Source organism: Musa acuminata, chromosome BXJ3-11 (genome assembly GCF_036884655.1).
Source record: "Musa acuminata AAA Group cultivar baxijiao chromosome BXJ3-11, Cavendish_Baxijiao_AAA, whole genome shotgun sequence".
NCBI classification, from domain to species: domain Eukaryota; kingdom Viridiplantae; phylum Streptophyta; class Magnoliopsida; order Zingiberales; family Musaceae; genus Musa; species Musa acuminata.
Window position 1 is genome coordinate 4,787,373 of NC_088359.1, and position 17,339 is coordinate 4,804,711.

A 17,339-nucleotide genomic window follows, 5' to 3' on the forward strand; every position below is an offset into this window, starting at 1 on the left:
ATTCATGTCCTTTCATTATATATATTTGCAAATACCAATTCTCACTTGTTGTCTAACAATGGAGTCTTAATGAGTTTCTTAGCCTTATGAGGAGGATCCATACAGTTATGGATTGCAAGTAACAGATATAAATTGGCTCCAAAATGTGACATTGCATTCAGACAAATTTGGACTTCAGGTAATATCTATTTATTCTGGCCAATTTGTGCTCTGCAACTAGAAGTTGTTTCTAATGTGTTATTAGTCATGTAATCAGGTTGCCATTCATGCCATCGGAGACAAAGCCAACGATATGGTGCTGGATATGTATAATACTGTTGTATCTTATAATGGAATGAGGGATCGCAGATTTAGGGTCATGTTCTTTCTTTATCTGAATGAAATTCATAGGAAGTTCATGTGCTGTTAGTCTTTAGCTGTCTTATGCATTGCTCATCTACTGCTGAGAAAAGAGATGCTTTTGTTTATTATGAGCTTAATTCTTGTTGTCATCAACTAATTGGCCATAAACAGATTGAACATGCCCAACATCTGGTTCCAGGATCAACCATACGTTTTGGTGAACAAAGAATTATTGCCTCTGTACAGGTAAACCGGAGAGCAATTATTTATTTATTCCTTCATGAATATTTATCATGGGCTTTCTACTAAGTTCTGTAAAAGGAAAATTAACTAATAATGTATGGTTGATCTTGTACACTCCAATGTTTGGTAGAGACTACAACAAAGTCAAAAGTTCCTGGATGTCTTTACTCTCCTTATTCATCAAGGATCTCTAAGTAAATCTTTTGAGGCTGGTTAGTTCTTGTGTTTCATATGTGAGAATTAGGAGAGAAGTATCTGGACATGATACAATATGGTCACTGTCTGTCCTTTTTGAATGAAAGGTTTTAATTTAATTATTTTGGTTCTTTTCGCTGTATACAGAACTTTGCTTATAACTTTAGACATGGATGGGTATTTTCTTATTCCTGCTTTACATGACAAGATGATGATGTGGTGAACTCTAAGATACATTTATTTTAAAAATTATGAAAAGAAAAGAAAACAAAACTTATGTGTCTTTCTTCTGGATAGTTTGAGGCCATCGAATCAGTGTGAGACACATCCTAGATGCAATATCTTTGGACTACCCATCTTTCCTGTTTGTTTTTTCTTTACAGTAAGGTAAGAGAATGGTCATTCACACACTATATACAGCAAGAATTCAAATTACAGTCCTGTACAAGTTCTGGATTCTGTCAGACTGTTATGGTGCTTTGTATACCAGGCGATACACCAAACTGTACAGCCTGATGTGATGATGTCACTGAAGAACATAATAAATACAACAATGAATGATAGTGTCCTATATCAAGCTGTATACTTTGGTGCCGAACTTGATCAGACTGGTAAATACCAATCAATATATATTGGGGCCTCCAGTATTTAAATCCTTGATATGCAGTAAGATCCGTCCATCAATTTCTAGATTTGTTGACATACATGTCCTAGATAGGTTCATTAAGTTCTGGATCTTATATCTACTGCCACATTCCACCATCCAATGATTAAAGGCAACAACATCAAATATCTATGCTGTGGGAAAGCTATTCTTGATCTAAGCTCAATTTTTTTCAATTCATATGTGTGGCGCATATAAATTTGAAAATAATAATCCTTTTTCTTTTTAAGTCGGCTTAGAAGCTTCACTAACAAATGCTGTGCAGCATCTTTGTTCTGTTGCTCAATGGAATGATCTACACATTAACAATAACGAGATATATTTCTTATGAAATACTTTAAGCTTCCAGACCTTTATCATGGAAAATTCTTGACTATGGTAACCTACAAAAAGTTGATGATGGATTACAATATATGAATATGCATGTCATCCATCTAGTGAGCAACAGTGCCATACTGTTGGCATCATTATGCTTAATGATTTTCACTTTTGCTATTTTTATCTTTTTCTTTTTCTGTTCTCTGTCTTCATGCTTGTGAAGTCCCCAAAGAGAAGTATAATATGAACATCTTCATGCACCAGTATCATGTTGCATGCCCAAAGTTATTCTGTCTTATTGTCTCATCATTGTTTTCTAATTCTATATGTACCACAAAACCTGTTTTGAGACATTAGTTCTTGTTGGAGAAGTAATTCACTGATTAGAAATATACTTATGTTAACAGCCAGATCATCTCCTGGATGATGCTAATTCTGCTGAAAAAAAAATAGGCACCATGAGGGCTCAGAGAGGATCATATTTGTTCCGGTCACTCATTGACAGTGATGCAATCTTAGCTTTTGGTTCTGATTGGCCGGTGAGTATTCTTAAGTATGTTTTTTTCTTAATTTAAAACCTTGAGAAACTTTTACATAGATGTACCACTTATGAAAGTTGACTGCTAAGTCTTTGCTGGTGCATTGTCATTCTAGGTTGCTGATATCAATCCACTTGGAGCCATAAAAACAGCACTATACCGAGTCCCTCCAGGATGGGAAAATGCTTGGATTCCGAGTGAGCGTATGGCTTTATATGATGCTCTGAAAGCGTAAGATACTTTCCTCCTATAGTCTTTGCTGCTGTTGGTTTACAAAAGAGATGACACTTTGGGAATATTCAGTAGTTATTGCTATCTTAATTTGCAAGTTTGGCACATACAATTGCAGTGAATCAAAGTTTAGTTGAAATGGATGAGATACAAAATGGTTCGCCTTATCGGTTCATACCGATGTACATACTGAACTGTATTGACATATCGACACACGATATGGTGGGATGTACATACAAATCGATATGTACCGCCCATATTGGTCCTCTGTCGGACTAGTATGTACCACCTGTATCGGGTGGTTTGTTACGGTATGACAAACCTTACATATACCAAAAAAGTATATTTTTCTTTAAAAATTGGCAATTGTTCAAAAGAAAACAGTTCTGAGAAAGTGTTTCATGCCTTTGTGATTTTCAAATGATTCTTTGTAGAAGGAAAGATTATGTGGATAACTGCCAGTACAAATTTAAGGCTGGATTATTTATAATCTAGATTACATATTAAAATATTGTTCAACATTGAGTGAGGATCTTGATAGAAGACTTGTCATCAAGAAGGTAATAAATGGCAGGTCTTGGGTTGACGTGTGTATGTATGTGTGCATGCATATTTGTATGCATATACAATTAAGAAACCTGTGGTTCGTTGATACCTGGACCAAAAAACTTAAGTTTTCTGGTTTCTTTGGCCTAGTATGTATCTAAGTTCTAGAGTTCTGGTTCTCTCTATTTTTTCTTCTTTTCACTAATATGTTATCTTTCTTTCTTAAGTTACCACTCAGTTACTTTACCTCACAAGTGTCAATTTGTGAATTTTTTTCTTAATAGCATACGAACTACTTGTCTCATTAGAAATATCAGTCATATACCTGGTGATGTGTAAAATTTTAAACCGTCCTTGCTTCTACCCAAAATCCATTGTGGGAAATTGTTTGATTTTGGGAATTTGGATTACCACCTGCTATTTAAGATTCTGCAGGTCTTATCATGTGGTCTAGTCAAGTTGGAAGGAAGCAAGTATTAACTGGCATGGTCATTGTGCTACTTGAACAAGAAGGCAAACCAAAAGGAAAACATGAAGATGTGGAAATAAGTATAAAATACTAACCTCAGTTCTGTCCAGCCTTATATTAGTTATCCAATATCCACATTAAATGAATCAAGGCATTTAGCAATCAAGCAATGAGATGTTCTCTTCCCAGCCATTTTTTCACTTATCTAGAGCTAATGTGAGGTGGCAAGGAGTGATAGGGCCACCAGGTGAGATAGAACAGCAAGAGGGAGGGACGAGAGTGCAGCTATACCTTGTGAATTTAAAATTGTTAAAGCCAAGGTTTATAATACCGTTGGAGTAGTATGGACCATCCAACAACCAACTAGCATGCAAACCAAGGTAAACTGGATGGTATGCCTAGTATAAGGCTCATATCGCTAGGTATGCTCCAGTACTGGGCCATATATATATACATACATATATATATACATACATACATATATACATACATACATACATATAAAAGGTTTTTCTGAAACTTGGCACATAGCAATATACCAACACGTGTCGCTCATATGGCTCAGACCATATGTATCGGTGTGTTGGTATGGCTCAAAGCACCTCAAAGTTCATTTTCTCAAATCGTCTATCAAAGTATGTTTTCATTAACATACTGCATAATGCAACCAATTAAGGGTCATTCTGATGATGATTCTTTGAGGTGATTTATGTGCAATAATTATAATGTAGGAATGCTTAAAATATCTTGGATGGTCATGCCTTCCATGCAGGGAAGAGGCCAGGATACTTCTTATTAGGCTATACAATTATAATAACTTTTGGGGTTACTTTGATATGGAGAAAATATTTGAGATCAGGTGAGTATATCAGGTATCATCATACCTTGAGATTAAAAACAATCTGAACCTTAACAATTTGACTTATGGACAACATAACCTTTTGAGGCATGGACATTTCCAAGTCTCTGAAGAATTACTTGATGTGCATACTAGTGGAAATATAAGACTGAATTTTGAATATTAATAATGCTATGTCAAATGGATTAATGTTGGATTTTTTAGTGTCTCTTAGGATATTTGCTGTTTAATGTCTTTAAATCTGACCTTCATCCAATCATGTGTAGATCTTCTTTCAACACATTGGCAACTTAATTTCTTTCAACACATTCAACATTCAAAACATGTTGAATGTCTATATTATTTCTGAGTTGCATCAGATACATTAATATAAAATTATTAACATCATTAAATGCTTATTTTGAATATGGTAGGTCGACCATTTCAGCTGCCTACGCTGGCTTCTTAGACCAAGAGTTGGGTAGTCTGTCCGCAGATAAGTATGCAGATTTTGTAGTATTACCGGTCGATTCATGGGATCAATTGGCAGGGGATTTACCTACTACTGTATTGGCAACTTATGTAAATGGCAAGCAAGCTTATCCATGAGATTGTACCAAATTTTTTTGCCGGAGTGATGAATCAATGTGTCCTTGAGATAATATATATAGAGTGCAAAGTTGAAGGTAGGGATGATATGCTATCAGCAATAGTTGCTTTTAATTTGTAAAGAATCATTATGTAACTCATGGTTGCATCTGGAAGCATACAAAGGTACGGAAGTAAAAACTACATTTTGCCAAGTACAGAATTTTAATAGGTTCAAGCACCAAGATTAAGCTTCTTTAGAGGTCATCATCGATTTCTTTTTGTAATTTTTAGCAGGTGCAATCACAATGCGATCGAGCAGCTGATGTTGGTATGTTGTTCTAAACGATTTTGAACTTACTGACAAGTGAACAAAGGGTCTTTTGCAGTTCCGCTATGCTAAGCATTCCTCAGGGTTGTCATCCACACCTATCTGCAGGTACAACATTTGATTCTTGTGATGTTCTTTTAATCATCTTCCTCTACTGTGAATCATCGATATGGCTCGATGCTATAAAAAAAACTTGCTGCTAGTGCATATATCTCATAGAGGTAGTCAAATTGGACTAGCGATCTAAGTTTTACGTAGTCTTAATTGTTTCTTCTCATGTACTCGTTGGATTAATTTTGTGTTTATTATGTATATCATTTCCGTTTAGGACTCACTGACCTAATAACCTCTGAGATCACTAATGCATGCCATCAAAACTGATCCTTCCGCACACGGATAGACTTGATGAATTAAATTTTTTCTAACTTGGTTGAAGGAGTCCCCAAAAGGCAACCTTGGAGCATAGTTTGGTTTGCAAGTTAGCAGGTAGATTTGTAGAGTCGACTGAATCATTCTCATGATGAACTAAGAGAAGAGTTGGTACTCGTTCAGGATAAAGTTTGATGAACAGGACAAGATTATGGCCAAGCTGTGTCCATTAGAATAAGCAGCCAAATAGTAGAAAGTGGTAAGTTCTTGCCCCAATCATTATTGTGCTTGGATAAGCCTGTGTTGCTTAGATTCGAAGTTAACTTCGATGGCTGGACGTCAAGAACACAGGGTGTTATGTACATGTCATCTCAAACCTGTCGTGATAAATGCGAGCTCAGTTGGTCAACCAGTCATACGCTTAAATCATTCCAAGGAAGAAGAGATCAAAACAAACCCTCCTAAGCATCATTGATGATCCAAAGTTGTTTTTGAATTTTGATCTTTGACTTTTCAAAGTGACGTGAACCGACATTAATGGTCAGCTTTGGACGGCTGTTCAACTCGAGTCCTTCGATGTGGGGAAGAGCTGAACATTAATGGCGCCCATTGGCATTACTTGCTTACTACTGTTCTTCCCGTCACCACCCCGTCTTGTGGAAGGACTAGTGCTCCTTTCGTTACCAGTTGTTGACCTTTTCATTCATTAGTACATGCATGCACGTTACTAGCCATGCATAGTTTTCACCCACTTGGCTGCATCACAAGTGTAGTCAAAGGGAAATTGCGCTAATTATATAGGAAATTATGCTAATAATATAAGATTAATGGACGAAGGCAAAATGGTAGAAAGAGGTTTTTGGCGGCGCATACACTCGCCTGTATCAAAAGTCAGTACTGGATTTTATATTCTAATGTTGTTTGAAGTTAACAAGTCAAATTAACGTATGCATCAATGTATGTATAAGTTCCTGTGCCATAATGCATTCAACGATAAAATCTATTCCAAGCAACTCACCGAGTACAATGAATCATCTCATGAAGCTGACCTGAGTGATTTGACTAGGGCAAATTTTGTTCCAAGTCAAGGATGGAGATAGATTGTGTCACGGCCATACCACCACAGCACAACACCATTTGTGATTTTGTACATCTAATGTAATCTGTTTAATGTATGATAACTAAAACGTGTACATAACTCCTTTATCCACTAAATTGACACGATAATTTTACGCAACATCTTAAGTACATCCTCAATTTAATTCATCTTTGTTAAAACGTATAATCTGTAGAAGCCTCTTCTTCTTTTTTTTGTAATCTTGGGACGATGTCCTCATTTTTAGGTTTTCTATTTGATACGTTTATTTTTCTCTAATATCATAAATACATGTTAGCATTGAGAGGAAATAGATGGTCACAATAAGATGAAAGCGACGAAGTTGAAATAATGGGTGAAAGCGATAAGGCCTTACGATGGGATAAAGATGATCACAGTGGGACGAAAGCGACAATGGCGAAGGATATTTAGGACATAAAATGAGAAAAGTAAAAAGAAGAGAATCATACCGTAAAAGCAACAAAATGTGATTTTTTTTTAAAAAAAATTATCCTTTTTAAAATTTGTGATCATCTAATCATATCTTAAAGATAATATTATAGTAAATCATGAATTTGAGTCGAAAAAAATCTTTCTTGCGTGGCAAATTTAGCAAATCATGGATCCCTATCACCATATTACCAAACCGCATATATTTCTTGTCTCATTAGATCCACCATACCAACCGAAGTCAAGAAGGAAAAGTTATGAACATTAATACCTGTGATGTACGTATGCAATCACGTACTAAGAACAAATACTGACAACATACACGAAAACACAAAGCTGAGGGCTTTCATTGCTGAAAATATTACGTGTTTTGACATATCTGAATTCGAAGTTGATTCCTAAGTATGATCACATTTGAAAGCCAATTTGGAAGTCAGGAGTGCTTTTCTTATACGTTGAAGAATTGATTTCCAGTCGACGAAGAATTGATTGGTAAGGAGGAGGATTAGGTTGCCATCATTTCGATAGTACTCACGACGCAGAGGGCCACAATAGAAGGAAGAAAACCTAAACTTGGCTGGACCGACATATAATATAAATATAATTCTTGTGATTTATATTCTAGTGAAAATGTCATGCAATAATAATATGATCTCTCCATTGCAAAATTCTAGTAATTTATATATTATTATACAAAGTCGATAGGTTTCATGTTCGAAATTATTTTTTTCAAAAAAAAAATTGTTTCTCTTATCAGATTCAGATTGAACATCAAGACAAACCTTGAGTCACATTTAATAGTAAATATAATTATGTATACAAATTTCAAAAATAATAACTACAAGAAAATATATAAAATATATTTTTTTGCAAAATATATTAACTCAAAATATATATATAAAATATATAAAATAGAATAATTATATAAAATATATAAAATATATTAACTCAAAATGAAATATCAACTATTAAGGACAAAAAAAAGTTAGTTAGATATGGCCAATTATTATCAATTGAGCTATGTTCTAAATAGAATAATGGACTTGTAATTTCTTTAAAATATTAAATTAAAACACATAAATTAATGTATAATATATATGTAATACAAACATATGGCAATTTAAAACAACTATTCATCGTGGCACTTGAGACCGATGGGAACCGAGTGTCGGTGACTAGCGAAGCCAAGTGAGGAAGTTTGAGTAGAACGATGAACAACAAGTTTATTAACCAATAAAGTCGAACTAGTTTTATTTGAGAGTTATCTATCGAAATAATAATACTCTTATAGATCTATTAACAACAAGTGGATTTATCTTATATTAGAGAATTAATAGTTCAATTCATGCAAGTCAATAAAAAATAATCAAAAAAGTTATCCCTCTTTTTGCTTGATAATTTGATCCAATTTGATTTTGATAATCATGTAATTTTTATCAATCATGTGGTGTTACTATGGTTTCACGATAATGTGACCGAATAAAAAGTATTCATGCACGTGTGAATAAGACTTGCAAGTCATATGTGAAGCACATATGGTTTGCAAGTCTCTTAGTGTGTGAATCCATTGGCCGACTACGATTGATCGAATGCTTGCTGAGTTATGCCAAGCATGGTTATCGTGTTTTTCATGCTATTAAGCATGGTTAATAAAACTCGAATTGACTTGATCTCGACCGGTTCGATTCACTAATACGATTACTTCGAGTGTTAAAATAATTATCAAAAAAAAATTCTTAAGAGATATTTAAATTATTTTATTATAATTAAAAAAATGAATCGATTAATAAGAGATATTTATCACTCTCTTATGGACAAATTAAGCATATTTTTGAAATATATCATATGAAACTTTGAATATTCAATCTTTAATAAGTGAGTCTGGTACACTTCTCATCATCAAATCAAAATCAATATTACACGAATCTATAATACAAAATTGATGTCGACAGTTGGAACATGTTAATTAAGCATACAAAATCGATGTCGCCTAGCCAAATCTAATCTCCCTATCATTCGCTCGATCCACATCCAAGTCACTTGGATACACCACCGATCGCACGTTTCATCCTCAACCCACTTAAAATACTTGGGAAATCAAATCACGGCCGACATGTTACCAAATCAAACTAGCTGATATCATTGACAATGGAGCCATCTTCTTAGGTTCATACCAATCACATTCAACAATTCTAACCCTATATTTTTCTTTGTTTTAGGACGTGGCTCCCTCCAACCCACACTCTATGTGTGCATTTATAATTGCGGTTGACCGAGTCCAACTAAATCATGTAATGAATTCAATGCATTTTTATGTATTGATTGGCTAGTTTAGATGGTAATAATCATCATTTCAAGTTTTTAGGATCAAAATCCATCTAATATAATATAATATAACTATTTTGTTGGATGATAAACTATTCCAAAGTGAGACTTTTATGTATAACACAAGTAGAGATAGAAGAAGATAGGTGGTGATATATCCTCGTAGACAGTTGACTTTTTCCCAGAAACGTCATGGCCTCTGACCACCGACCGGATCAAAGACCTAAACCATGGAATAGTCCAAGTCAACCCACCTCCCACCCCTTCCTATATAATTACTCACCAGTGGCTCTTCCTCCGATCTTCAGCCCTCTCAAAGTCATAATCTTTGGCTTCTTCTTCTTCTCCATCTTAATCATGGGCAATGGGATCTCTCCTTGCTTCAACCCCGCCTCCAAGGGCGGCCTCGTCAAGCTCATCTTCTGGGGCGGCGCCACCGAGTTCTTGGCCGAGAAGCAGCTCGCCGGGCAGCTCATGTTCCGGTTCCCGGACCGCATCGTCTGCCACGCTGACTCGTTCTACATCGGCCACCCCGTCCCCGTCCTCTCCATCGACGACGAGCTCCTCCCTGGCCAGGCCTACTTCGTCCTTCCCATCGACAAGTTATCGTGCCACGATCCCCTCACCGCTGTGTCGCTCGCCTCGCTGTCCTCCGGCCGCACCAAGCCGTCGCTGGCCGGCAACGGGGAATCCCCCTTTGAGTACGTGAAGGGCGAAGACGGCCGGCTGCTGATCAAGGTGCTCCCGGAGTTCATAACCAAGGTCATCACCTCTGTCGAAGACGGACAAAAGTGTGGCAGCGACGGGGGGACTCTGTGCACTACGCCGGAGTTGAGGAAGCACTACTCGCAGCTCGTCGGGCCGAGAGATCACCCATGGTCGCCGAAGCTGGAGACGATATCGGAGACCAGGAAACGGATATCCGCAGGCAGGTTATCGCCTGTTCGGCTATTAGGGTTTCAGAGGAGATCATGTTAACTCCTCCTGTTTGTTCCACATGCATCTAATGTTGCGTACGTCCGAATGTTGCAGGTGAAAGCTAGCCGCTCTGATTAGGGTTCTTAGAGCAAGGTGTATATATTTATGGACATACATAATTTATGGACGACTACCTCTCTTTTATCTTTTAGCATACAATTTGATGGAGAACGAAGAAACTAAGCAGTCAGTCGATTGTCCATCAAATCCTTACCTCTTTTTCGTAAATAATGACCATAAGATTGTTGATGAGTATGTACAATAGACTATCTTCTTCTACAATGTCCCATTAAGATGTGTAAATTTCATAGCTTCAAGAATCATTTTATGTCTTCTATATTTTATATTTTTTTTTGGGTTGAGACAGTAAGTATATTAGGATTTGTAGAGTCAATGTCTCATTAAGACACAAAATCCTAGGAAAAAAGAGTCATGGGGTTTGATTCTTTTATGAATATATTATGTATCTCTATATTTTGTTGAAAAAAATAAAATATGAGAATTACTTTATATGCTACTTAAATTTTCTTTAAGGTGTTAAAAATTTAAAGAGGGTGAGAGAAAAAAATTTAAATTCTTCGAGACTCAGGTAAAAATTGTGTAAGGGGATTTGTAATAAAGATTGAGTTTAGATAGTCTTATGATTGATTTTATTCATATTATCAAAATATTTTAATTAGTTCAAGTTTTTCTCTCTCTTTCTTAGATAGTTGGGAGATTTATTTATTTTTTATTATTCCTTTAACTTCTAAAGTCCTTGATTGATTGGTGAAAGGAGATGAGAAAAGGAAAATTATGTCTAGTACTAAGAAGGCCTATCCATATATGTACTTTGTGATTTCCGCGTTTGTTTACTAAGTGTTTGCATTTACATTGTTACGAACTTTCCGCGTTTATTTACTAAGTGTTTGTATTTACATTGTTACGAAGAAAGTTATATTATAGGAAAAATAAGTAGGCAGCCATTTTTGTAATCCAATAGATCTTATTCCTTTAAATGTTTATATATTTTTGGGCAAATGTCAATGCCTCCTTTAATGTTTGGATACTATATTGTTAGCAAAATGGTGATACGTACACTTGCAATTTTAAGTGTTTACATATATAAAGTTATATACTTTTATATATGTGAGTGGATGAATCGAGTTATCAATTGAGATGCAAGTCTTTTTTTTGTGAATAGAAGGGCAATTATTTAAGAGACACATGAATTGAGATTTCATGGTCATCAATATAGAGAGAGATGGATGAGACACTAATCCATGGGGATTAGTGGTAGAAAGTGTGGCATTTGCAATAATGAGTTAAGTATCATATGCATTTGTTTTCTAATGATTTGTGCTTTCCCGTGTTTCATAGATTTTCCTACACACAGATTTACTATAAATCTTGTCTTGTCCTATATTTCATGTGTTATTGTTCCTCCCTCAGTCAACGTGATCTATGATTTGGATCTAAGGTATGAAGTGCATTAGATCTTACAAATCGAGTGCCAACATTTATTAAACCCCTTACGGCTTATCATCTTATTCTATATAATTGGGTCGCTTAATCATTATGTTTTTCTTTTATATTTATGTCAAATGCAAAACGTAAATATGGCATCATCAACTTTTCCCTAATGCCCAAGGATTGGAACAAAAATGCATATCATATATCATCTCTTATTCATATTATATTGTTTATCGGGAACATCAAAACTATATTTAATCCTAAGCGTCAATATCTTTCTAAGCTAAGCTAAGCTAACAATGGCTTCTTTTATCTTCTTCTTATCTTTTAAATCTAATTAATGTATCCATACTTCCTCTAATTTCGTCTCCAAATTGATCAGGTTCTATGAAAGTGGTCGTTGTAATCTTTCCTTAAGTGTTTTACGATGCACAAACCTAAAAGTTATATTTGAGAACATGTTTGCATTTCTAATGTTTAGTTGGAAAAAGAGATTTGAATGAAATGCTTTGAGTATCTGATAAATAATAGATGAAAATTGTATTTTAAATATGTATTAACGTAAATTTTATTCAATAAAATTATATTTCAAAAGTTGATAAATTTACTTTAAATTAATATATATATATATATATAATAAAAAAATGAATGTATGTAATCTTATAAAAATTTTGTATGGCCCAAATATATAATAAATAAAAATATATAATCACATGAATAAATATAAAATAATCTTTAGAAATAAATAAATAAATAAAATAAAATAAAATTTTATCTTAAAAAAATATAATTTATATTAGATTCTTACTAAATTATTTTGGTAATATTATAATTTTAGATTAAGTTACAAGGTATTTTTGAAACTTAAAAAATTACATTAGTATGCTGCAAATGCAAAGATTAGTACTAATACTATCCTAAAGTAGTATATGAGTATTTCCAATACAGTATTAAGACCAGATGTGATTTGGAAAAGAATTTCCAAACATTAATCTTCATTTGAAATATGCATTGGGTCCACATTCGAAATGTATTCATTCACAAATGCACCCTAAAATACCATTCATATGATGTTTATATACATAATTTCACATTTATCATATATCAATTGATCCGACTATAATTGGATTTGAATCGGAATTGAACTTTTGAATAAAAAATTAAAAATTAAAAATTAAAACAGATGATTTTGGTAGAGAATCGAAATGATTGATTCCCAAATTGAAATTGGGAATTTCCAAACACTAATCTACATTTGAAATATGCATTGGGTCTTCAATGCACAATCGAAATGTATTCATTCCTAAACGTACCCTAAAATATCATTCTTTAGATTATACATAATTTCACATTTATCATAGATCAATTGATCCGATTATAATTTAATTTGAATCGGAATTAAACTTTTGAATCAAAAAAATTTAAAATTTAAAATTAAAATAAATGGTTTTCCAAATTGAAATTGGAACCAAAAATTTTTAATTGAAAATTTTAATTTTTAACTGAAATTAAAATTAAAATTGAACCAAAAATAGAACCACATGAAATGGATTTGATTTCAATTTCAAAATTAGTAAAAAAATATTTAAATTTTTTAAAAATTATATTAACATCTTGCAAATAAATGCTAAGATACTAATACTATCCCGAGGTAGTATATAAGTATTTCTAATCGACATTAAAATCATATATGATTTAAAAAAATTATCAAACACAAATTCATATTTGAAATGTAACATTTCAAATGTGTTTCCAAACGTATTTTAAATTATCATTCATATGATGTTTAGAATATACATAATTTCAGATACATAATATATCAATAAATTTGATTTGAATCGGAATTACAATTTTGAATCAAAAAAATAAAATATAAAAAATAAAAATAGATAGTGTCGATTCTGAACCAAAAATAGAACCTCATGCATGAAATGGATTCCATTTCAGTTTCAAATTTAGTAAAAGGGAAGTCACTGGTAGGCATATCATTAGGTAGGATGGATGGTGTATCGATTAAGCATCTCCATGCCTTTCTCTTCAATTAGTAGTTCCACAAATCTATATGGTTAAACCTCTCCACCCAACACCTGAACTTGGAAGTGCAGCAGCTGGAAGGCACACTCACCAACTCCACTTACCATACCTGCAGATTTGTTGGATGGCAGCCACCAACACCTAATAAGTTTTGCATGCATATATATCACCCAACAGGAAGCACACACACCACAAGCAGCAGTAGCAGCAGCGATGGCTTGTGCCTCAGGTGTTAGGGTAAACCCTAATAACCAGCAGCAAAAAGAGGAAGAGAACCTTATCGATGAAGACGAAGAAGAATTCATCGAGCTCGACTTGGAGGTGCTGAACCGGATTCCGACGCCGAGGTACTACGAGAGCTATCAGGTAACCAGCGATGCCCTCCTCGCCAACTGCCTCCTCCCCGTCAGGTACGTATGCAACGCTATTCCCATTGACAGCAGCTTGCATGGGCAGCACCCCTCGATGAAGCCGCAGCAGTACTACTACAAACTACCTCCCATGGTGACGACGACAGGCACCAAGAGTAGCCCAAGGTAATTCCGTTGGACCAGAAATAAGGTGTCGATCATACGATCCTGCTTGTTAGATTGTGTAACCCGTGCATGTCAACTATGTCGACCCATTGTCTTTCACTGGTGCATCCAGAATTCATAGTTGATCTGCGAACAGCAGCGAAGTAGCTTTTGACTTCAATCTTTCCTTATTTTCGCTAATTCACCCCCTCTTAGTGTATACAGTCAAATAAGCTGAACGTTTCTGTGAGGACCTCCATTATCAGAAGAATCACATCCTCTCACTATCATTAATCCAATTCATCAAATATAACAATATGGTATGCTGTGGATTTCCATTACTTTTCCTCGTGCCCTTTCAAGACATGAAAGCTACACTAATACACCACCAGTTGTGGCTTTCAGGGAGCCGATAGATGAGCATTTTGGAAGGATTTCAAATCAAGTATACAATTTTTTCAGTATATTCATTTTGTGGGGATATATAACGAGGATAATTCATTTTCGTGTTGGTGTGATGCTTCATTTTATTGTACATGTACCCTTCAAAATATAGAAAACTCACCTATGCTCTCAAAATGAAGAAGATGGTCAGCAAATGATCAACTTCAGAGGTGCATCTACGACATTTCGAGGGGCATCATGAATGCCTATGACACTTCGTAACTTTAAAGTGTATATATGATAATGCGGGAAAAGTCTCCTATGTAGCTTTGTCTTATTATCTGCTAAGGCTTTTAGAGAAGAGACCGCTCTCTCTCTCTCTCTCTCTCTCTCTCTCTCTCTCTCTAGCAATGAAAAAGCTGGGTATATAATTTTCAGAATTATATAACTAAATAAAATAATAAACAAATAATTTCTAGGCAACTTTGCTCATTAGGTCGAAGCGTATTGAGAACCCTACAGGTGCGAATCAGGGTGCCGAGCACGAGAACATGATGGTTTCCCCCTGTGACAATGTAGTAGAAAAGCGGAAAGAGAGAGAGCAGTTTCCCGCACCAAATGCTTCTTTTCATCATCTCCATCTTTCTTCGTCAAAAGCGCGAGCATTCAAAAGGGAAAGGCGAGCGACCATATTCCCATACCAAGTGAGTGCACCTGCGTGCCCAAGTGCTCATGAATCCCTGCCTGCAGCGCCTCTGCACCACCTACTAATCCTTGCGTTTCTTTGACTGACTTCGTTATACGTACAAGAAAGATAATGAAGGAAGACGCAGAAACTTCCGAACCCTCTCGCGCTCACCGCACCATGCGTCTCTTCCTTTTCCAACTTCTTTGCCAAAGTTGGAGCGTCCGAGACCAGCATAAATGCATGCATTTATCCCGCGCGTGCCGGCACACAGCAGAGCAAATATGTCAGAAACCAAGTAAATAGCAACTACATGTTTGAAGAGATCGATCACTGTGATCCATGGTCTGACCCATTCCCACTTCCATTGAAGCATCAAATGACGGTTGCTATCTTTTTACTACGTTGGGGGATGCATTGGAAGCCGGAGTTCAGCTGTTCCCAAGAAAAATAAAGAGAAAAAAGGATCTCATAGCTTGGGATAGAGCTATGGAGCATCGAAACCCACCATCTTTAGCACCCATGCATCAGTAACAGAACAAAATTTCCCTCCACTTGCAGTAGCTTCTTAAGAATGCATTCTGGTCGGGTTCGAGTTAGTAACGAGGAGGAGGATGAGCATGAGGCGGAGGACGAGTCGAGGAAGGCTGCGCCCACAGAACCACGTCGGTGTGGGAGAGCTGACCAGGCAACGGACTGGTCTCGCCGAGGGCTACCAGCGCCTCCGTCTCCGGACTGACGTCCTCCTCCTTGACCCCCTCCTCGTCATCCTCCGACAGCGGCAGCCGATGGAACTCCGGCTTCGCGAACGTCGCAGCAACAAGCAACACCGGCCCCACAGCCGTCATCGGCCCCGCCACCGTTCCCCCTATGACTTGGCCATGCGGGCCCGCCAAGGAGACGGTCAGGGGAGGCAGCCGTGCGGTCCAGGCGGCCACCGTCGGGGCGGGTGCCCCGGCAGAGGCGGGCGGCTGGGGAGGGAGCAAGGTGCCGGAGAGGGAGAGGACGTCGAAGCGTCCGGGAACGGATATGGTAGATGGGCCGTGTGCCGACAAGTGTCGGAGAGTAACGTCGGCAACGGTGCCACTGCCGCCGAGGACGGAGACACCTACGCGGCGTCGGCGGGCGAAGTCGGTGACGCCAGATACGATGTCGGAACCGCCAGCGAGCTCCAGGACCACCGGGTGCATCGCCGACTCGCTCGCCTTGGTGATGACCACCGGCGGCTTCGGCTTGTTCTTGGAGCCCGGAGGCCGCCCCCTGGGCTTCCGCGCTGCCGATCCACCACCCGAAGAAGGCTCACCTCCGGCGCCAGAGGAGGAGCCTCCACCGCCGGCGCCCCCGCGGGAGGATCTAGCTCCAGAGCTTCCGCCGCCGTCCTCGTCGTCGTCGGAAGCGGCCCCGTCACGGGGCTGCGAGAGGCCTATCATGGCGGTGCCAGGCGTCCGCACGAAGTCGGACATGCCGCTGCCTTTAGTGAGCCGGACCGACACCTAAAGACGAAACCCGAAACGGCTCCTTAGTAGAAGGAACAGGCGATGGGTGCGCCCTCCCGCCGCTTTCTTTTATAGAGCGCCCAAAAAAGTCGGCATCCCGAGGAGTTACGTTGGTCCTCGCATTGTCGAAAAGCTAAACTGGACCTCTCCATCCGCACCGTTCACTCGATCGACTACGAAGCCCGATGTAACCCAATCTGCGCTTGCTGCCATCGATAAGGAACCCACAGCCGTAGCTCACAGGTGCACTT

The 17,339-nt window shown here is 37.3% G+C and overlaps 4 protein-coding genes across 6 annotated transcripts in view; 3 read left to right on the plus strand and 1 right to left on the minus strand.

The window, feature by feature from the left end:
* LOC135652197 (protein LONG AFTER FAR-RED 3-like) overlaps nt 1-5,196 on the plus strand; it is a 31,982-nt gene extending 26,786 nt beyond the window's left edge. For both annotated transcript variants that reach the window (XM_065172984.1, XM_065172985.1), the window contains 6 exons: nt 83-178; nt 257-355; nt 514-588; nt 2,170-2,301; nt 2,417-2,532; nt 4,820-5,196. In XM_065172984.1, coding sequence (XP_065029056.1) covers nt 83-178; nt 257-355; nt 514-588; nt 2,170-2,301; nt 2,417-2,532; nt 4,820-4,994 — 693 coding nt within the window. In that variant the 3' untranslated portion in view covers nt 4,995-5,196. The remainder of the gene's footprint in view (nt 1-82; nt 179-256; nt 356-513; nt 589-2,169; nt 2,302-2,416; nt 2,533-4,819) is intronic.
* A 4,666-nt stretch (nt 5,197-9,862) lies between these two features.
* Nucleotides 9,863-10,673, plus strand: LOC103970515 (uncharacterized). The gene has a single exon (XM_009384314.3). The coding sequence runs from the start codon at nt 9,902-9,904 to the stop codon at nt 10,520-10,522; it is 621 nt and encodes a 206-aa protein (XP_009382589.2). The 5' UTR covers nt 9,863-9,901; the 3' UTR covers nt 10,523-10,673.
* Nucleotides 10,674-14,205: 3,532 nt separating this feature from the next.
* LOC135652532 (uncharacterized) lies at nt 14,206-15,268 on the plus strand. Of its 2 annotated transcripts, none has more exons than XM_065173527.1 (3): nt 14,206-14,544; nt 14,749-14,843; nt 14,916-15,268. In XM_065173527.1, the coding sequence occupies exons 1-2, from the start codon at nt 14,222-14,224 to the stop codon at nt 14,759-14,761; spliced, it is 336 nt and encodes a 111-aa protein (XP_065029599.1). In that variant the 5' UTR covers nt 14,206-14,221; the 3' UTR covers nt 14,762-14,843; nt 14,916-15,268. The 2 variants fall into 2 exon arrangements, with proteins under 2 accessions (XP_065029599.1, XP_065029598.1); XM_065173526.1 differs by having other exon boundaries at nt 14,929-15,268.
* A 609-nt stretch (nt 15,269-15,877) lies between these two features.
* Nucleotides 15,878-17,101, minus strand: LOC103970907 (AT-hook motif nuclear-localized protein 28-like). Its single transcript, XM_009384824.3, has one exon. It carries the CDS (start codon nt 17,053-17,055, stop codon nt 16,189-16,191), a length of 867 nt encoding a protein of 288 aa, XP_009383099.2. The 5' UTR covers nt 17,056-17,101; the 3' UTR covers nt 15,878-16,188.
* Between the last annotated feature and the right edge of the window lie 238 nt (nt 17,102-17,339).